Source organism: Carica papaya, chromosome 2 (genome assembly GCF_054855325.1).
Source record: "Carica papaya isolate Zhongbai chromosome 2, ASM5485532v1, whole genome shotgun sequence".
Classification (NCBI taxonomy): Eukaryota; Viridiplantae; Streptophyta; class Magnoliopsida; order Brassicales; family Caricaceae; genus Carica; species Carica papaya.
Genome location: NC_142310.1, coordinates 3,556,197 through 3,577,992, shown reverse-complemented (window position 1 = coordinate 3,577,992; position 21,796 = coordinate 3,556,197). Strand labels below are relative to the sequence as shown.

The 21,796-nt window shown below is 37.3% G+C and overlaps 3 protein-coding genes across 4 annotated transcripts; 2 read left to right on the top strand and 1 right to left on the bottom strand.

Moving 5' to 3' along the window:
• Window positions 1-2,650: 2,650 nt before the first annotated feature.
• On the bottom strand, window positions 2,651-6,273 carry MRLK (meristematic receptor-like kinase). Its single transcript, XM_022048225.2, has 2 exons — window positions 4,036-6,273; window positions 2,651-3,501 (listed from the first exon to the last, which is right to left on the bottom strand). The coding sequence occupies exons 1-2, from the start codon at window positions 5,969-5,971 to the stop codon at window positions 2,870-2,872; spliced, it is 2,568 nt and encodes an 855-aa protein (XP_021903917.1). The 5' UTR covers window positions 5,972-6,273; the 3' UTR covers window positions 2,651-2,869.
• Window positions 6,274-17,692: 11,419 nt separating this feature from the next.
• Window positions 17,693-18,887, top strand: LOC110819201 (PRA1 family protein B1-like). 2 transcript variants are annotated; one of them, XR_002540632.2, is made up of 2 exons: window positions 17,693-18,423; window positions 18,654-18,887. XR_002540632.2 is itself a non-coding variant. In XM_022048318.2 (2 exons), exon 1 carries the CDS (start codon window positions 17,693-17,695, stop codon window positions 18,344-18,346), a length of 654 nt encoding a protein of 217 aa, XP_021904010.1. In that variant the 3' UTR covers window positions 18,347-18,389; window positions 18,654-18,887. The 2 variants fall into 2 exon arrangements, 1 of the variants encoding a protein (XP_021904010.1); XM_022048318.2 differs by having other exon boundaries at window positions 17,693-18,389.
• Window positions 18,721-21,575, top strand: LOC110819200 (Tetratricopeptide repeat (TPR)-like superfamily protein). The gene is made up of 2 exons (XM_022048317.2): window positions 18,721-18,861; window positions 19,377-21,575. Exon 2 carries the CDS (start codon window positions 19,556-19,558, stop codon window positions 21,401-21,403), a length of 1,848 nt encoding a protein of 615 aa, XP_021904009.1. The 5' UTR covers window positions 18,721-18,861; window positions 19,377-19,555; the 3' UTR covers window positions 21,404-21,575.
• Window positions 21,576-21,796: the final 221 nt, after the last annotated feature.

Genomic DNA, 21,796 nt, shown 5'->3' with positions numbered 1-21,796 from the left:
CAAATGATATCTATATGTTTTTTTTTTCAACTAACATGAAAAATTAGCCTCTAAATTAATTATCCTCCAAGAAAATCAAATTTATTAATTAATTAATTTCGTTTATGAAATTATCAACAAACTCTGAAAACAAAATTCTATCATTTCTATTCAAAGATGACTTTTCCTAAGAATTGCATTAGTTGGAAGGATGGGAATTAAGTAGTGTTTGGAAGCCGAGAAAGTTGACAGAAGGCAAATAGCTTTTGCAGTAGCTCAACTTGATATATATTTTCCTTCCAATAATGAAAGTGGAATTTTTTTTTTTTTCTTTCCATAATTCCATAGATTCTCTGAAACATAAGTATTTCATGTAAGGGAAAAAAAAAAAAAAGTAATCATGAAGCAATTTGGTCCACTGCTTCAAACGATATATACATATATACACCCATATATATATATATATATATATGCATATATCCAAATTTCTTGATAATTTCCCGTTAATAATTGGGATTTTATTGCATCCCCATAACTCTTTAAACCATAAATTAAGAATGGTGACGAAATCAATCTTCTTAATTTTTTTATATTAACACTATAAATTAACAAGTAATTATTCCTAAATTATTAATTATGCTTAAAAGAAAATTATATTTCATTATTAACTATAATTAAGAACTCAACCTATATATATATATATATGTATGTATATATTATTCATTATTACCTTCAAGCTTCCATAACAGCGATGGTAATCGGTCAAACTTAACTAGATATGTATTGAGAAATAAAATGTTGATGAGCAAACACCACTTTCAAAAGAGATATAAGCTGTGAAGAAGTCAGAAAATTAGTTAGTTAGAATAATTATATGTATGTATAAAAATGCAAGCGGTCAAATCTATATATATATATATATATATATTAGTCTAGGTTAAATGTGGACTGAAGCAATTAAAAAGATATTATTATAAGTGCATATATAACTTAAGACTTTTCTTTAATTTGGTGGCAGATAATAATAATAATAATTATTATTATTATATTATGAATTATTAATTAAATATTAACATGAAAGTTGAAGATTTGATTGAATCTTAACAAATTTCCTAACAGCAAACCAAGTACTTAGATACTTCAATAGGTAGAATCCAATTGGACTTTAAAAATTATTATATATAACATATATATATATATATATGAGTTAGGTGAATTGTGCTTTAGTAGAATTCTTAAAAAACATGAAGATGATCTCTTTGAAATATGTTGGCATGTTTGATGAACAACAAAAGAACCCATGTGTAAAATACCCACTTTAATTTATTAATTTTTTTTTTTTGCAATTAATTAAGTGGTGGGGAATTCCAATTGGGGAATTAGAATATAACATAAATTGTATTTTTATAAAAAGTAAAAATAGAAATTTAATTCTTTATTTTTTAAAAATAATTTAATATATTTTAAATATATTAAAATAAAATTAATATGATAGTTTAAATATATATTAAGATGATTTTTTTTTTCTTGCAAATAAAATCTATTTGGTGGACAAAATTAATTTCCTTGAAACATAAGGGAAAACGATTTAGTGTTGAAAGCAATTCAATTATGGCCTAAATATGTCTACAAGATAATAGGGATGTTTGCTGGGAAGACAAAATTCATGCTAAACAATATATATATATATATATATATATATATATTGTGTGTGTGTGTATCAACAAGGCACTAACTTTATAATCTCTTTAAATTTAAGCATCTGTCAACAAAAGAATTATAGAGAGAGCAAATATTAGAAGGCTTATGATTTTTTATCTTTTTATCTAAAATAAATTATAAGTATTCTATATGGGTACTCTATAATTATATATTTTTTGGAATTTTCCTAATAAAATTTCTTATTTTTTCCTTAATTTTTATGTGTTTAACCTTAAACTTCTATTTATTTATATTTAGAAAGGTAATGGGTGTAGACATAATCCAAAATATTAATGACTTGATGTAAAATAGTAAAAAAAAATTAGCTACAAAAACTGCATCTTTATATATATATATATATATATATTGGTTGAATCCAATAAGATTAAACTGGGAGATAACACCAATTTTTTTCAGAAAAAAAAGTCTGAACAAAAAAAAAAAAAAGGGATTAGGATTAGATTGGTGAACAAGAATTAAAGAACAATTAACTAAGTTGGTGTAAGTTTGTTGTTGACTTTTTTTCTTAATAATTCTTTAGAAGGAAAAAAAACCAAGAAGGTCGTTATAAGTAATGCTAAAAGAAAGTTGCAAATTGAAAATGAAAGAAAAGATTGATTGAAGATCATGCAGAAGGTTCCTTGTCAAAGTTTTCTGGTTCTGCTTTCTAGGGGTTTCATTTTCATTAAGTGGTTATTGGTGGGTGAGAACTTCCCACCTTGTTAATTTCATTATTTCAATGGATCTAAGTCTGTGTGATGAAGATTTGAGTGATTTCATTTTGACCCATATAAATTTGAACTGTCAATTAAATTCATTCTTTTATGATCCATCACTTGGTATAATCTGAATTTTAAAGGATTCATGAAGAATATCTTGTTTGGTTAGCTGCTTATTCAACAAGGAATTGAAAATTTTACTGATAGAGGAAGTCTAACTGAGATACATTACTTTCATCTTGAAGAAAATATGAGGATAATCAATGAATCATTTCAAATAAAATTGTTTAATCTTGGCTTGTCAATCTCGGAAGAAGCTATCACAAATAACTTCATTAATCCAAAGCAAACTAGTGGTATTTACAGAGAGTTGAAATTATGGTAAGCAAAACTCAATATTCAAGAATGAAAGAATTGCAGTGTAAGAACAATTGAACTCCCCACTGCTCAATTTTCTTTCTTTCTAAATTCTAGTCACTTGTTGAAGCAACTCCAGCTCCATTATCACCAGAAGGCTCAGAGCTGAGGACTGGTGGTGTATCGGGTCTGATCTCTTGTAGCTGCTGAAGAACTTGCTGAACCTCTGGCCTTGAAGAAGGTGAAGGATCAACACAATGCAAGGCCAATTTCAATGTGTTAAGCAGCTCATCTCCGATTGTCGATGCATGTCTCATCAATTCCAGATCAAACACTTGATTAGTCCATTCTTCTTTCACTATGGAGGCAACCCATTGAGGCAAATCCAAGCCTCCATTCATTGAATCTGCAGGAGATTTCCCCGTTAATAGCTCTAGAATTATAACACCAAGGCTGTAAACATCGGTTTTCGTGTTGGCTTTCTTGAGCTTGGAAAGCTCTGGTGCTCTGTAGCCTAATGCACCTGATGTTGCGATCACGCTTGAATTGGCTGCGTCTGACATTAGGCGAGAGAGGCCATAGTCCGCTATTTTGGCAGTTGTGGCGTCATCAAGCAATACATTGCTTGATGTTAGGTTGCCATGAATGATGTTTTCATGGGTGTGGAGGTAGAACAAGCCTCTTGTCATGCCCTGTGCTATTCTCATTCTTGTTGGCCAATCAATTAGTGTTTCTGCTCCTCTAGCTACATTCAAATATAACATGGAATTTCAGCATATAAAATTTTAAAGAAGGTTTTGTATCCATCAACAGTGGTATTGTGTGAATCTACTCTTGAGAAACACAGTAAAAGAGTCGCTACAAAATATATATATATATTGCAGAAATAATTTAGAAATGCACTCAATGAAAGATATATCGTAAAATAAAAAATGAAGTTACGAATAAATGAATCCATTTGATGCAATATATGTACATACAATCAAGTCATGTTCTTCACTAACCAAGCCATGTTTTTTCTACCACTAACTTTTCCACTAACCAAGTTATGTTCCTTAATTTTTTGTCACTAACTTCTCTGTTAACCGTCATGTTCTCTGTCACTATTTTCTCCCTTATTCTTTACCACTAACTTCTCCCCATATAGTAGAAACAAACCCTAACATCTATTTTAACAAATCAAACTAAAAGAGACAATAAACTCAGATCAAATAAATGCGACATACTGGCAGATGTTGTAACTTTAATATCAAAAATGAATAAAACTCTAAGTACTTACCATGGAGGAATGTGGCAAGACTCCCTTTGGGCATGTAATCAAAGACAAGGAGTTTCTCTCCCTTAGGCCCCAAGTAATAAGCCCTTAAAGCCAGAAGATTTGGGTGCCTAATTTTGCCAAGCAAATTCACTTCACTCTCAAATTCTTTCTGACCTTTCGTGATTTTTTCTCTCAATCTTTTCACTGCCACTTGATTGCCATCCTCCAATGTAGCCTTATACACAGTACCATAAGTACTTTTCCCCATAATCTCTGCTGTTGCACACAAAAGATCATCGGCTGTAAACGCCAATGGTCCGTCGAAATGGACTAGTTTCCCTCCACCTTCACCTCCTCCTTCCACTTCTCTGGCCCCCGGAGGCACCCCTTTCTGGGTCCCCACGGCAGCCCCTCTTGCTTCCCCATTTTTTGCTCTTGATGCTGCAGCCTTTTTCCTAATCAAGCAGCAGAGAAGAACAAGGAAAAGTATGAACAAAACAGTGAGTAGAGCACCAGCTGCAATGAGGATTATGTCTTTGGTGCTGAGTTTTCTATGGTGTTTCCTTGATTTCTCTGCTGGAAGAAAACTTGGAGGGGGTGCTGCAGATGGACATGGAGTTGAGCTACTGTATCCACAGAGCTGAAGATTACCCACAAAAGAACTTGAATTGAATTTCCTTGTGAGTGGTAAAGGAACAGGACCAGAGAGGTTATTGTAAGAGACATTTAAAAAACTGAGACTTTTTAAATTAGATATGGAATATGGGATTTCTCCGCTGAGATCATTTTGAGAGAAATCAAGCATTCTAAGAGTTGAAATGTTCCCTATACTTGAAGGAATTTCGCCATTAAATTGGTTTCTCCTCAAGTTGAGAACAGAAAGGTTGTGCAGTCTGTAAAGGAATTCTGGGATTTGGGTATCAAGCCTATTGCTTTCTAAGTTCAGAACAACAAGAGATGAAAGATTAGAGAGACTAACAGGCAAGCTTCCATTAATTGAGTTATTGGATAAGTCAAGAGTCCTAAGTCTAGAGAGTCTCCCTATACTATCTGGTATTGGTCCAGTTATCTGATTATGGCCAAAGGAGACCTCTCGAAGCTCACTTAACCTGCCCAGAGAAGCAGGAATTGTTCCAGAGATTGAATTGCGATCAAGGGATAAGTACTGAAGTTGAAAGAAAGTAGGATTGTTTTGTGTTGGACCCCAAGAGTCTGATAATGAACCAGAGAGGTTATTGCGTTGCAGAGCAAGAAAGATAAGAGAAGGAGAGCGAGAGAGACTAGAAGGGATCGAACCCGAAATCAAATTGAAGCTGAGATTGAGCCTGTAAAGCTTGGTGGAATTTGAAATGCTGTCTGGGATTTTCCCTGTGAGTAAATTGTTACTAAGATCAAGAGTTTGCAAAGCTGGAGAGAGGCCTAATGATGGTGGGATGGAACCTGAAAACCGGTTATTGAAGAGCTGTAGGCCTCTGAGATTAGGCAATAAACCCAAGGATTGAGGGATTTCACCACCAATGACATTGTCATGGAGACTGAGCTTTCTGAGAGCATGAAGTTGACCAATTTTCTCAGTTATTTTTCCTCCTAGGCCCTTCCATGGAAGCTGAATTACTATGACTTGACCTTGAGCGCACTTGATTCCAATCCACCCACCAGAGCAAGCTCCGTAACTACTGCCATTCCAGCTCCTTAAAAACCCTTTTGGATCAATAAGTTCACTCTTGAATTCTTGTAGAACTTCGAAGTCAGCTTCAGTGACTATAACACCATCCCATTCTGCACAAGAAGCTGGTTGAACACAGCAAATGAGCAGCTGAAGATAAAGGAAGAAATAGGCAAAAACCAAAACTTTATTCCATTTCTCCATCTTCTTGTTCCTATCAACGTCTCTTTCATTCAAAAACTCAAAAGGGTAGTCACAAAATCTAAAGAGAGTCACATTTTGACCCTCCATTGTAATAGGTAAAGCAAGAAATGAAATGGGTAAAAGGTAGAAGAAGCATAGAATAAGAACAAGAATGAAACAGGGAAAAGTTTAAACAAGGTGAGAGATTCAAAATGGGGTTTCTGTAAGAAAGATCAAACGTTGGAGCTTTCTCTGATGAATTTCACGTGAAGATCTATAGAGGGAGGGAAGGAGGGAGGAATCTTTCAATTTTCTATTAGGAGAGAGAGAGAAACCAGAGACAAAAATGTCAGGTGGGCACAAACAATAAGTGAACCAGAAAATTCTCTTTCTTCTCCCCTTCTTCTTCTTCCTTCCATCAAACCCAAAAAAAAAAAAAAAAGCACAACGGCTAGTTCCATTTTCTCTCTTTAATTTCCTTTTTTTTTTTCTTTTTCTTTTTCATTTTCAATTTTTTTTTTTTTATCTTATCGATGCACATTTGCATCAGTACTTGCTACCAGTTCTTTCATGTGTTTTGAGTCCGCTGGTGTGTTATTGCGCCAAACGCTCCTCTTCTAAAATACAACGGCTATGTTTCTGGTGTTTGTGGGTCCATAGAAAGTTAGGTTTTTTATTAAGAAAAACGATTAAAAGGAGAAAAAGATCAGATTTTTATTGCACAGTTTTTGTGGGTTTGTGGTAATAATAAACAAAGGGCATGGGAATGGGAGTGTTTGATTATGTAGAAATACGAGGTTAAAAGACGACATGATGACATATCTCTGTCTCATTTTGTCTTGACCACATACTTATACAGATTACTTAAATAATTAATTTTATATATTATTTAAATATTTTTATAATATATATATATTCATCTATTAAATAATAAAAATATAATAATTAACACAACAACAAATATTTGATTATTTTTACCCATCAAAATTTGTAATATCTTGATTTTAAATATTACTAATTTAATAATTTTTTAAAGTGAGTCAATAATTTAATAATTATATATTTTTAATATATAAATAGATATCATAATTTTTATCGCTTAAATTTTTTATTTTTATTATATAATTAAAAATTATAATTTAAAAACTTACAAAGTCTAAAATCTTATGATTAATTCATTAATTTTTTATGCTTCAATCATTAATTTTTAAAATATATTACAATATTTATCACTTAAATTTTTAATATTTTCGTTAATATCATACATAATATAAGAGTTCATAAAATTCAGAATCATAGCATTAGTTTATAGACCCAAATCATTGCTTCTTAAAATCTTAAGTTCAAATTATTGGTATTAGATAATTTTAATGTTCTTATACGAATTATAATTATATTTGCATCTCGAATTAAATTATAATTAGATTTGAATGACAATAAATTCAGAAAATAAAAATAAAAAATTACCGTTGTTGATTGCTTTTTGTCTCTGTACGGACCTTAAAAGTCTCAACAGAACAGGAAACCAACAAGAAGTCACCGTCGTCAATTAATCATGAACTCAGCCTGGGGTTAATCGTCGTCTTGTTGTGTCATGATCTGATCATCATCATGACATGCATGCATGGTTCATACGGCCATCATCATCTTTCAAATTTTTTGAATTCCCAACATTATAATTATATATATATAATTACAAAAGCCCATTGGAATGTGACCCATAAATACACACCCATGCATATTACAAAATAGTTTTTACTATTTTTTTAAAAATAAATTAATTAATCAAATAAAATCATAAAATTTTGTGACAATTCAATTGTGTAAGTTTTAAGTCAATAGCATTTTCATATTACAATTAAATGTTATATTTTTACAAATAAAAAAATATATTATGATTAATTAAAGATTTTATTTTATTGGCATTTAGAACTAAATTGAATCGGATTAAATTAGATTAAAATTGAAATGAAAAAAAAAAAGTCTAAAGTGAACTAAATTTAGCTGATAAAAAAATTTTAATTTTTAAATAAATTGTTTATATATTTAATATTTTAATTTTAAAGTTAGGAAAATAGATATATTATTCATGTGTTTAATATTTAAATATTCCATTTGTATAATATAAAAATTAATAAAAAGAATCTCATAAATTATTTAAGTTTTTATATTATTTGCGAGTTATTTGAAATTATGAGCCCTAATTCATTTAGCTCAAAATATAAAACATATTTGATCCTCATAAAATTGTAAGGATATAAAAAAAAATTGTCACATCTTATACTTAATGTACTTTTTTAAGTATATTTGACTTAAATTTTTATATTAAAAATTAAAATTTTAATAATATTAATAAATAATTATGCATGTTCTTATATTAATATATCTAAATCTTATTCTAACAATTAACGATATGATAGTTTAGTAGTAGTTTAAATTTAATTAAAGAAATAAAATTTGTTACTTTATAAATATATATTACGTATTATGGTAGTTGATTTATAAAATTTAATTTAATGAAAACAATAATTTAATTCATTAATATATTGTTGAGATTACAATGATCAAAATATTTATTTTTTATTTAAATATTAATATTTAAAATGTCATTAAAAATAAAAAATTTATTATTTTGTGAATATATATTATGAAGTATCAACGTTGATGTATAGTACTTAATTCAATAAAATTTAAATTTTATCTCATTAGTATATTGGTGAATTTATAATGATCAAATTAAATTGACTCTCAATAAGTATATTACGTTTTTTTTATATAAAAAAATATTTTATAGATGTTAGATTTCATTAATTGAATAATCACAATTAATTAAAAATTATATTTAACTTTTATCATAAAAAAAACCTTACCTAAATATATTATACATAAAAAATAAAAAATAAATAATTGAGATAAAACACATGTTTATCAAGTACATTAATCATTATGGGTTATAATCGTAGCTCCTAATCTAATTAGTTTTTGTAATAATTTCACTTAATTGAATTGGTAATAAGTAATAGTTAATATGTACATGAACTATATACTTAATTTAGTATGAATTAATGTAACACTCCGTTTTTTTTTTCCTTTTCACTTCTAATGGCGTAGTTAAAACAAAGTAATTTCATGATCAAATCAGTCATGCATATAGAAACACTATCATGATCTCTTATTCAAAGTCAAGATAAACCGTATAAATGAGACATCGCATAAAGTACAACCGTATACACTATCTACACTACTATTAGCTTTTACACACTCAATTCTGCCAAAAGAAAAAGAAAATCTTTATCATGTCACTCTATACACTAGGTTCGGACACTAGCAACTTCGATCAGGACTCCGTTCCTACATCATCTGTGAATAATAAAGAGTGAGTTCATATAACTCAGTACAGTAAAAATTAAGTTACATGTATGAGATGCAACAATATAAAACCCCATATTTCTACAGGTACTTCATTACTTAACCTAAGCCCTACCTTACTATCACCATGAGACTACTCAGGACTAAAGCTTACCCCGGTATTCTAACGATCATACATATCAAGGGTGACCGTCCCCTAAGGCTACCCCAAGCGTACCAACATTATCACCCATCACTAAAATTGGCGACCATCATCCACCTCTCGACCCCTAACAGGCCACACACGCACACCATTATCATTCTCTCTCGTCACCAACATCGGTGACCATCATCTACCTCTCGACCCCTAACGACCACACACACCCACAGTTATCATTCTCTCTTGTCACCAACATCGGCGACCATTATCTACCTCTCAACCCCTAACGTGCCACACACACACACAGTTATCATTCTCTCCTGTCACCAATATCGGCGACCCAGCCCCCTATCCGTCGGGATCTCCCGACTAACACCTCTATCGGTGACCAGCCTACTCCCTCTAGTCGTGACCACCATTGTCAGCGTCCCCCTATAGGGCACTCAATAACATTTAACAAGCAGACAACCGCAAATTCCCCTTGCCAACCACTAAATTACAGCAACCTATATGTAATTCCCACCGTACACACTCCACAGGTCTCCCTTTCCTACTCTCTAATTTTCCAGCATACCTCTACTCCCAACCATGTTTTCCTTTTTTCTTCTTACACTAATTCCATTCTCCCACAGTTCCTCGTTCTCCCTCTTCCCGCGGCATACTCTAAGTGTTCCTACTCACACCGCGTTCCTCATTCTCTCTCCTCCGACAGTCTCCTCCAGGCATACTCACACAAATCTTCTCTCTCTCACAAGTCTCAACAACCCCACTCATCTCCCTCACAGACCTCACTCACACCGCATTCCCTCTCCATCACAGACTTCACTCACCCCGCCTACTCCTTCTCTCTCCTCCCTCGGTGCTCACTTGAATCTACTATCTCTCATAAAGCCCCAACAATCACACTCCTCTCCCTCACGGACCTCACTCACACTACAATCTTTCTCTATCACAGACTTCGCTCACAATGCATCCCTATCTCTCATTCAGACCTCACTCACACCTTCTTCCTCCTTCTCTCTCCTTCTGCGGTGCTCACCCGGACCTGCTCTCTCTCACAAACCTCACTCACACCGCACACTCACTCCCTCCACGGCTTCCTCCGTATACCGCCACCTCCATATGCACTCACAAATATACACTATATCTCTAACAAAACCAGATTTCTCACCAGCATTCAAATCTCAAATCCACACATGAAACTTAAACTTTACCGTACCTCTTATTTCCATCTTCTTTCCTCTCGCCGATTGCACTATCATTGTCCTCTGTCTTCTTCTCTCTCCCTTCTCGCTCCTCTCTGCTCCGACTCCCCTCTCTCTCTTTCTTGAATCTTCTTTTCTCTCTTCTTTTCTCCTTTCTGCTCTCTTCCTTCTCTGTTTTTCTCTTTTCTTTCTTTTTTTTTCTTCTCTTCCCTCTTCTTTTCTTTCCCGTCCCCTATTTATATCCCAGGGGCCCCACGACGAGCACCAGGGTTTCACCATGTGCCACTCGCTCTATTTTCAGGGCTGCTCCTGTGCCACACCGTGCCCCCTCCCGCACAGTCGAGACACGCTACTGGTCCATCGACAACCCATGCAGAGTAGTCCGACGTGCAACAAGAGAACTTGAATTGGCTGTGCAAAGTGGTTGAGAGCCTAGCTACTATGATCAGGGATAGAGAATTATGGTCGGAGACAACATCGGTGCCACAACAGGGGATTCACTTAGGTGTAGTGGATACAAGCAACATTGAGAAATACCGAAGGCTGAACCCTCCTGCCTTTAATGGGGGTTCTAACCCATTGGTGGCAAAAGATTGGATAAAAAAAATAGAAAAATTATTTGAAGTGATAACTGTGACCACATAATAGAAGGTACAACTGGCTACATTCATGTTAAGAGGATCCGTCGAGCGTTGGTGGAAATTGAAAAGAGGAGCTCTGATCTCCCCAATCACTTAGGAGGTGTTTTTAGAAGCTTTCAATGCAGAGTATTTTCCAAATTTTCTGAGACAGAGAAAAGAAACAGAGTTTACCGAACTTAGACAATGAAGATTGTCTGTGGTGGAGTACGCCGAGAGATATATAGATTTGGGCCGGTTTGCGCTCGAGGTCATGATGAATGAAACAAAGAAGGCCAGAAGGTTCGAGAAGGGGTTGTGGTCGGAATTGTATCACCAGGTGGCTATGTTTGCATTACCTACATATCAGATGGTATTGGAAAAGGCACAGTTAGTAAAGGCACTGTATAAGGAACATGCTGACAATAATAAATGACCTTCCAGTTATAGACGACCACCACCATCATCCGGCCAAACAGAGAAGAGGCAGAGAATGGTACAAGAGGCAGCCCCGAGTCATCAGATGGCTCTGAGTAACTCGATGTGCACGCGGTGTAGTAAAAACCATGGGATCGGCCATTTATGAGTGGCGGTCGGGGCTGCTATCGGTGTGGGAACACACAACACTTCGTGCGGGATTGTCCACTGCCGAGAGAGCCTGGTAGACCGTTGGTTCAAGGGCGGGTGTTTGCCATAACAGTTTCGGAGGCAACCGCTACTTCAGAAGTAATACAAGGGAACAAGGGTAAGAGACTTACACTCCAGGAGATACCAGTGGTAAGAGATTTTCCAGACGTATTTCTAGACGACCTTCCGGGACTGCCACCCAATAGAGAGGTCGAATTCACTATAGAACTCTAGCTCGGCACCAAGCCAATCTCCAAGGTTCTATACAGGATGATGATGTCAGAACTAATGGAGTTAAGTAGACAGTTACAAGAGTTACTGGATAAGAAATTTATTCGGCCGAGCATATCACCGTGGGGAGCCCCGACATTATTTGTTAAAAAAATGGATGGAACTATGAGAATGTACATTGATTATAGAGAACTGAACTAAGTGACAATAAAGAATAAGTATCCGCTACCTAGGATCGACGATTTATTTGATCAGTTGCAAGGGGCACAAGTATTTTCAAAAATAGATCTGCATTCAGGGTATCATTAGCTACGGGTAAGAGCCGAAGACATTGCTAAGACAGTATTCCGCACCAGGTATGGGCATTATGAATTTCTGGTGATGCCTTTTGGATTAACGAATGCTCCTGCAGTATTTATGGATTTGATGAATCGGGTGTTCAGACCCCTACTGGATCGCTATGTCATTGTCTTCATAGATGACATATTGATTTATTCAAAGAATTCAGGAGAACATGCAGAACATCTAACAACTGTGTTAGGGATGCTTCAGAAAGCTAAACTGTATACAAAGCTCAGTAAATGTGAGTTCTGGTTAGATCAAATAACATTCTTGGGGCATATGGTGTCGAGAGATGGGGTATTAGTTGACCCAGTAAAAATAGAAGCAGTGGGAAAGACCAAAGACTGTAACAGAGATCAGAAGTTTTTTGAGGTTGGCGGGATATTACCGTCGGTTTGTGCGAGGGTTTTCGAGTATTGCAGCACCTCTTACCAAGTTAACAAAAAAGAATGTGAAGTTTGAATGAGATGAGAAGTGTGAGGGTAGCTTTCAAGAATTGAAACGCAGACTAACTACTACCCCAATATTGGTTATTCCGTCGGGAGAAGGTGATTTTATAGTGTATAGCGACACATCTCATGTTGGATTGGGTTGTGTATTAATGCAATAAGGGAAGGTTATAGCGTATGAGTCTCGACAGTTAAGGACACACGAAAGGAATTATCCAACACATGATTTGGAGTTGGCTGTAGTAGTCTATGCTTTAAAACTGTGGCGACATTACTTATATGGGGAAACATTTGAAATTTATACATATCATAAAAATTTACAGTACTTGTTCACACAGCGGGAATTGAATATGCAACAGAGGAGATGGATGGATCTGTTGAAAGATTTTGACTATAGACAGGTATCACCCCGGATGGAAAAATGTTGTGGCAGATGCTCTCAGCCGTAAGAGTGCCAGGGTGTTAGTTTATTTGATGGTGTCTGAGTGGTATTTACGGGAAGCCATGCAACAATTATATATTCAAGATGGGGAAAATGGAAGGTATGTGGCTAGTTTGAAGGCACAACCTACCTTGGTTCAGAAAATAAGAGAGGGGCAATTGGTGTACATCGAGATGCAGAGGATCCAGAAAGGGGTAGAACAGGGGACAGTGAGAGATTTTAGGGTGAAAGATGATGGGATACTCGGATTTCAAACCAGAATGTGTGTTCCCAGTGATCATACGATACGAGAAGAGATAGTCAGTGAGGCACATGACACCAAATTTTCTATACACCCGGGAAGTACTAAGATTTACAAAAACCTACAGAAAAGTTTCTGGTGGAGGGGCATGAAGAGAGATGTGGCCGAGTATGTGTTAAGGTGCTTGATATGCCAGCAAGTGAAGGCGGAACATTAGAGGCCTAGGGGTTTGTTACAGCCCTTACCCATACCCGAGTGGAAGTGGGAACATGTCTCCATGGATTTTGTGACTGGGTTGTCAGGTAACCTTAAGAAACATGATAGTATTTGGGTGGTGGTTGATCGTCTAACTAAATCTTATCATTTCTTAGCAATGAAAGTGACTGATTCAGTGGAGCAGTTGGCCAGACTGTATGTCAAGGAGGTAGTAAGGTTACACGGCATTCCCGTATCGATTGTTTTCGATCAGGATTCCCGATTCACCTCCAGATTTTGGAGAGGGTTGCAACAGGCTTTGGGTACTAAAGTAAGTTTTAGCACAGCTTTTCACCTATAAATGGATGGGCAGATGGAGAGAACGATACAAGTATTGGAGGATATGTTGAGAGTTTGTGTCATCGATATGGGGGGAGATTGGGAGGACATACAACCCTTAATAGAATTTATATACAATAATAGTTATCATGCCAGCATCGGAATGACTCCTTATAAATCTCTGTATGGTCGACCCTGTAGGTCGCTGGTGCGTTGGAGTGAAGTGGAAGAAAGACAGTTGTTAGGACCAGAAATGGTAAAGGAAACTATGACTAAGGTGTTGATGATACGACAGAAGTTACAAGCTGCTCAAAGTAGACAGAAGAGGTACGTAGACAATTGCAAGAGAGATTTGAGCTTTGAAGTAGGGAATCATGTGTTCCTGAAAGTATTTCCCATGAAGTGTTTATTGAGATTTGGGAAGAAAGGGAAGTTAAGTCCCCGTTTCATATGGCCGTTTGAGATTCTGGAGAAGGTGGGGGTGGTTGCGTACAGGGTAGCGCTCCCTCCTCGGTATAGTGGGGTTCACAATGTGTTTCACATATCTTTACTATGAAAATATCACTCGGATCCGAATCGTATTCTAAGATATAATCGTTACTATTGGAGAAGGATTTGTCTTATGAAGAGGGGCCAATTCGGGTTCTTGAGCAACAAGAAAGGAAGTTAAGAAGCAGGGTGATACCTATGGTGAAGATACAATGGAGGCATCATGCGACGGAGGAGGTAATATGGGAACGAGAGGACGAGATGAGACAAAATTATCTGAGATTGTTTGGAAGTAAGATAACAAAATTTAAGGGACCAAATTTTTTTTTAGGGGGGAAGTATATGTAGTAACTGAAAAAAAAAGTGGGGGAAACGACGTCGTTTTGAATGAGGGGAAAACGACGTCGTTTTGAAAGGGGGAAAACGAAGTCGTTTTGAAAGAGGGAAAACGAAGTCGTTTTGAAGGGAGAAAACGACGTCATTTTAAAGGGGAAAACGACGTCATTTTGAAAGGAGAAAAACGACGTCGTTTTGAGGAAGCAGGTGGGATATAAATAAGGGACGGGAAAGAAAAGAAAGAGGGAAGAGAAGAAAAAAAGAAAAAAAAGAGAAAAACAGAGAAAGAAGAGAGTGGAAAGGAGAAAAGAAGGTTCGAGAAATAGAGAGAGAAGGGAGTCGGAGCGGAGAGGAGCGAGAAATGAGAGAGAAGAAGACAGAGGACGGTGATAGTGCAATCGGCGGGAGGAAGGAAGATGGAAATAGGAGGTACGGTAAAGTTTAAGTTTCATGTGTGGATTTGAGATTTGAATGCTGGTGAGAAATCTAGTTTTATTAGAGATATAGTGTATATTTATGAGTGTATATGGAGCTGGCGGTATACGGAGGAGGCCGTGGAGGGAGTGAGTGTGCGGTGTGAGTGAGGTTTGTGAGAGAGAGCAGGTCCGTGTGAGCACCGCAGGAGGAGAGAGAAGGAGGAAGGCGGTGTGAGTGAGGTTCGAGAGAGAGGGAGGGATGCAGTGCGAGTGAGGTTCGTGATAGAGAAGGATTGCAGTGTGAGTGAGGTTCGTGAGGGAGAGGAGTGTGATTGTTGGGGCTTTGTGAGAGAGAGTAGATTCGGGTGAGCACCGAGGGAGGAGAGAGAAGGATTAGGCGGGGTGAGTGAAGTCTGTGATGGAGTGAGTGTGGGTGTGAGTGAGGTTTGTGAGAGAGAGCAGGTCCGTGTGAGCACCGTGGGAGGAGAGAGAAGGAGGAAGGTAGTGTGAGTGAGGTCCGAGGGAGAGGGAGGAATGCGGTGTGAGTGAAGTCTGTGATAGAGAAGGATTGCGGTGTGAGTGAGGTCCGTGAGGGAGAGGAGTGTGATTGTTGGGGCTTTGTGCGAGAGAGAGTAGATTCGGGTGAGCACCGAGGGATGAGAGAGAAGGAGTAGGCGGTGTGAGTGAAGTCTGTGATGGAGAAGGAATGCAGTGTGAGTGAGGTCCGTGAGGGAGAGGAGTGGGGTTGTTGAGACTTATAAGAGAGAGCAGATTTGTGTGAGTATGCCTAGAGGAGACCGCCGGAGGAGAGAGAATGAGAAACGCGGTGTGAGTATGAACACTTAAAGTATGCCGCGGGAAAAGGGAGAACGAGGAGCTATGGGAGAATGGAATTAGTGTAAGAAGAAGAAAGGAAAACGTGGTTGGGAGTAGAGGTTTGATAAAAATATAGAGAGTAGGAAAGGGAGACATGTGGGGTGTGTATGGTGGGAATTACATATAGGTTGCTGTAAGTTAGTGGTTGGCAAGGGGAATTTCCGGTTGTGTGCTTGTTAAATATTACTGAGTGCCCTATAGGGGGACGCCGACATTAGTGGTCACGACTAGAGGGAGTAGGTTGGTCACCGATAGTGGTGTTAGTCGGGAGATCCCGACGGACAGGGAGCTGGGTCGCCGATATTGGTAACGGGAGAGAATGATAATTGTGTATGTGCGTGGCCCATTAGGGGTCGAGAGGTAGATAATGGTCGTCGATGTTGGTGACATGAGAGAATGATAACTGTGGGTGTGTGTGGCCGTTAGGGGTCAAGAGGTAGATGATAGTCACCGATGTTGGTGACGAGAAAGAATGATAATGGTGTACGTGTGTGGTCTGTTAGGGGTCGAGAGGTGAATGATGGTCGCCGATTTTGGTGATGGGTGACATTGTTGGTACGCTTGGGGTGGCGTTGGGGGACGGTCACCCTTGATAGGTATGATCGTTAAGATACCGAGATAAGCTTTAGTCATGAGTAGTCTCATGGTGATAGTAAGGTAGGGCTTAGATTAAGTAATGAAGTACCTGTAGAAATATGAGGTTTTATATTATTGCATCTCATACCTATAATTTAATTTTTACTGTACTGAGTTATATGAACTAATTCTTTATTATTCACAGATGATGCAGGAACAGAGTCCGGATCGAAGTTGCTGGTGTCCAAACCTAGTGTATAGAGTGACAGGATAAAAATTTTCTTTTTCTTTTGGCAGAATTGAGTGTGTAAAAGCTGATAGTAGTGTAGACAGTGTATACGGTTGTACTTTATGCGATGTCTCATGTATGATTGTAGGTTTATCTTGACTTTGAATAAGAGATCGTGATAGTGTTTCTATGTGCATGACTGATTTGATCATGAAATTGTTTTATTTTAACTACGCCATTAGAAGTAAAAAAAAAAAAAAAAACTGGGCGTTATAATTAAATTATTAATACTAGTAGAACTATGATAATTAATTCGAATATAATATGAATACGATTATTATATTTTTAAATAAGATATTGGGGATGGTTAGATTTTTTTTTAATTGAAATATTTATGATATATAAAAACTCAATTATTACAATTTTATATATATTTTCAAACAATTAGTTTATTATAAAAAAAATTTTATAAACTTCATTTGTTTGAAATTTATGTAAATTAATCACTCACCAAAAAAGTTATATAAATTTGTCTAAACTAAGTTCATATAAATACGTAATTGGTCGTTGGGCAGCTATTATTGGAGGAGACTTGAGTCAAAAGAAATCTCTCTCTCTCCGCACTCGCGTAGGTGCCTCTTCCGAGTTCCTTCGTCCTGAAAAACCTAAATCACGACACGCGCCACCACTCCCTAATCGCACACGCCGCCAATGGCTAACCCTCCCACGCTGCCGATCTCAACTGCCCAGGCAACCTCAACGGGCGCGACCCAATCGCAGCCCCCGATAGCCACGCCGGCATTCCGCGCATTCATTTCACGCCTGTCGGCGTCGATCCGAAGTGGCCTCTCTCAACGCCGGCCATGGTCGGAGCTCATCGATCGGACCTCCATGGCCCGACCGGAGTCCCTAACCGAAGCCTACTCCCGGATCCGCAAGAATCTCTCTTACTTCAAGGTGAATTACGTGACAATACTGTCAATCGTACTGGCCCTCTCGCTGCTTTCTCATCCGTTCTCTCTCCTCGTCCTCCTTGGACTCCTTGCATCGTGGTTGTTCCTCTACATCTTCCGGCCCTCCGATCAGCCCCTTGTCATCTTCGGCCGTACGTTCTCTGATCGAGAAACCCTAGGTGCGTTGGTTGTGCTGACCATTATTGTCGTGTTTTTGACCAGCGTGGGATCCCTCCTCATCTCTGCGTTGATGGTTGGCCTTGCGATCGTTTGTCTACATGGTGCGTTTAGGGTTCCTGAGGATCTGTTCTTGGACGACCAAGAGCCTGCCAGCGCCGGATTCCTCTCATTTCTAGGCGGCGCCGCCTCGTCCGCGGCCGCAGCGGCTGCCCCAGTCGCTGCACGTGTGTAAAACCCGGAGATCGGAATCTTGGCCGCACACGTCTTTGTATTGGGTAATTGGTTTTTTCCCCCAAAATTTTGTATCAGGTACTTCAAGCGTTAATTAGGGATTTAGTTTTTTGTTCTTTTGGGTATGTAGATTGGATAAGGAATTATGCAGATAACGAAATTATATCAGATTGTTCTTTATTCGAATTGTTGTATTATTTGCTGAAGTAGTTCTGGTTATGGTGGATTTAGCTTGATGAACAATGATTGTTATGATTATTTATTCCTTTTTCTTTGTTCTGCAAGTATTGATTTGGTTTTGGTGGCAGGAGGAGAGTCTTGTTGAGACATTGATTTTAAGGTAATATACAGTCAGAATTGGGTAATGGAGATGCACTGGGCTTAAGAACGGCACTTAACAGAGAATAGATCTTCATGAGAGCTATTTTTGTTTCCTGCATTTTCATTTTCTCCCATATGTCTAGATTCAAGAGAAGTAATGTCTTGCTAAATGGAGGCAGAGATAATCAGTTCATGGTAATATATCCTTGGTTGTTTTAGCATATGATGAAAATTCACATGGCTTATTGAACAAATTAGAACGTGATAGTTATTTGCAGATTGTGTATGGATAGAGTGGGTGTTATTGAAACTGATGCAAAGGTAAACAGTACGAAAATCCCAATTCCAGTAGAAATTTTAATCAAGCTGATGAAAATAACTCACAGCACAAATTACAAAATTAAATGGATTTGTTAGTTTGATATTTGTACAACCATCACCCCAAGTGACTACATTTATATATAAACTTGGCATATTTTATTTTAACTTTTCAATTTAATCATTTTCTGACAATAATAAAATTATATTTCCTCCAGAAAATTTGAAAAAAAGAAAAAGAAAAACTTCAATTATTAATGAAATTTTATTAGCCCCTCTCCCCCCACTGTTTCCTGAATCAGTCTATATATAAAGCTTTCCTCGTTTTCTATGTTTCACAGTTTTACTTCCCTCTTTTCATACTCAAAGACCATCACTTGGACATTTTTCAGCTATGTAACTCGGTATCCACCGCGCAGCCGCCGCCGCTTCATCTGTCAAAAGCTTCAATACGCCATGACTCGTCTCCTGACTTACACTATCTAATCAGATAATTTTATCATGTTAATCCAAATCTCATCACTCTCTTTTGCGTCTATCATTTTAAACTTGACCAAATCATTCGCTAGACATGAGCTCCTTGAGAAACGTCGTCAAGCACCCCATCTTATCTCTTGTAGACTCCACCACCACTCTCAAGGAGCTTAAGCAAATCCATACTCAGTTTCTCATCAATGGAAACCTCAATGAACCTCAACTTGTAGGTCAGTTCATCGCTTGCATTGCTCTTAACAACCCTAACAATCTCCATTATTCAAACCAAGTGCTCGACCGCTCTGACAATCCCACTCTCTTCGCCTTAAACTCCATGATAAGAGCCCACTGCAAGAGCTCTAATCCACAAAACAGCTTTCACTTCTACGACAAAATTCTTCATTCCAAAAACAATTTATCCCCCGATAATTACACTTTCAATTTCTTGGTTCGCACGTGTGCGCAACTTCTAGCATGCGATACTGGTAAGTTGGTTCATGGTGCTGTAATAAAACGCGGGTTTGAGCATGACCCACATGTCCAAAGTGGATTGATATTTATGTATGCTGAATTGGGTCATCTAGTTTCTTGCCACAAGGTCTTTGAATCAATTAAAGAACCAGACTTGGTGTGTCAAACTGCTATGGTTAGTGCATGTGCAAAATGCGGAGAAATTGATTTTGCAGCGAAGATGTTTGATGAAATGTCGCAAAGAGATCCTATCGCGTGGAATGCGATGATATCTGGGTATGCGCAGTGCGGGAAGCCAAAGGAAGCATTGAGTTTGTTCCATTTGATGCAATCAGAAGGCGTTAAGGTTAATGATGTATCTATGGTTTCGGTTTTATCGGCATGTACTCATTTAGGCGCATTGGATCAAGGGAGATGGGCTCATGCTTATATAGAAAGAAACAGGATTAAAATGACAGTGACATTAGGTACTGCACTCGTTGATATGTATGCAAAATGTGGGGATATGAACAAGGCCATGGAAGTTTTCTGGGGCCTGAAGGATAAGAATGTGTATACATGGAGTAGTGCCATGAATGGACTAGCTATGAATGGTGCTGGTGTAGACTGTCTTAAGCTTTTCTCGCTTATGAAACAAGATGAGGTTGTACCCAACGGAATCACATTCATCTCTATTTTAAGGGCTTGTAGTGTGGTTGGACTCGTTGAAGAAGGTTGCCAACATTTTGATTCTATGAGAAGAGTTTATGGGATTGAACCTCAGCTTGAGCATTATGGGATCATGGTGGATTTGTATGGTCGAGCTGGGCAGTTAGAAGGGGCCATAGATTTCATCCATAGCATGCCCATTAAGCCCCATGCTGGTGCGTGGGGAGCTTTGCTCAATGCTTGCAGAATGTACAAAAATATGGACTTGGGTGAGCTTGCTTCAAGAAAGATAGTGGAGCTAGAGGCCAAGAATCATGGTGCTTATGTGTTGTTATCAAATATATATGCTGACTCTAAAAACTGGGATGATGTTACAAATGTGCGGGAAGCCATGAAGGCTCAAGGTGTGAGAAAGCCTCCTGGATGCAGTGTCATAGAGGTGAATGGAGAAGTTCATGAATTCTTTGTAGGGGATAAGTGTCATCCAAGGTATGGTGAAATTGAGACAATGTGGGGAGAGATATCTAAGAGACTGAAGTTATCTGGGTATGTGGCCAATACTAATCCTGTGTTGTTTGACATAGAAGAAGAGGAAAAAGAAGATGCCTTATGTAAGCACAGTGAGAAAATTGCCATTGCTTTTGGTCTGATCAGCTTAAAGGAAGGTGTCCCCATCAGGATTGTCAAGAACCTCAGAGTTTGCTGGGATTGTCATGAGGTAACAGTGATGATTTCAAAAATTTTCAATAGGGAGATTATTGTTAGAGACAGGAATAGATTTCATCATTTTAGAAACGGTGAGTGCTCTTGTAAGGGCTATTGGTGAAATAATCAGTACCACTCCATATATTTATATGTAAGAGAAGATCATGGTATTATTAGTATGTAAATGAGAAAAAGAGATATATAAAGTACAGAACAAATAAATCATGGAATTTATCTGCAGGGTCCAATTTTTATGCAGAAATAGTGCTGTTATTGCCTTGTCTTTTGCCAAATGCTTCTGATGTGTTTGGTTTAATTTGATTCCTTTTTTGGTAAACTAGTTCGACTAGGAAAAGCATTCATGTGCATAATCACACATATTCAGGCTTTCCGGGTTTATAGGTACTTTTATATGGTTACGAGATATATCTATCGAGCTTAACATAAATCAAAAGGTTATGGAGATTTTCTATGATGAACAAAGTGTAATACATTTAACCAAGAATCGAGAGTT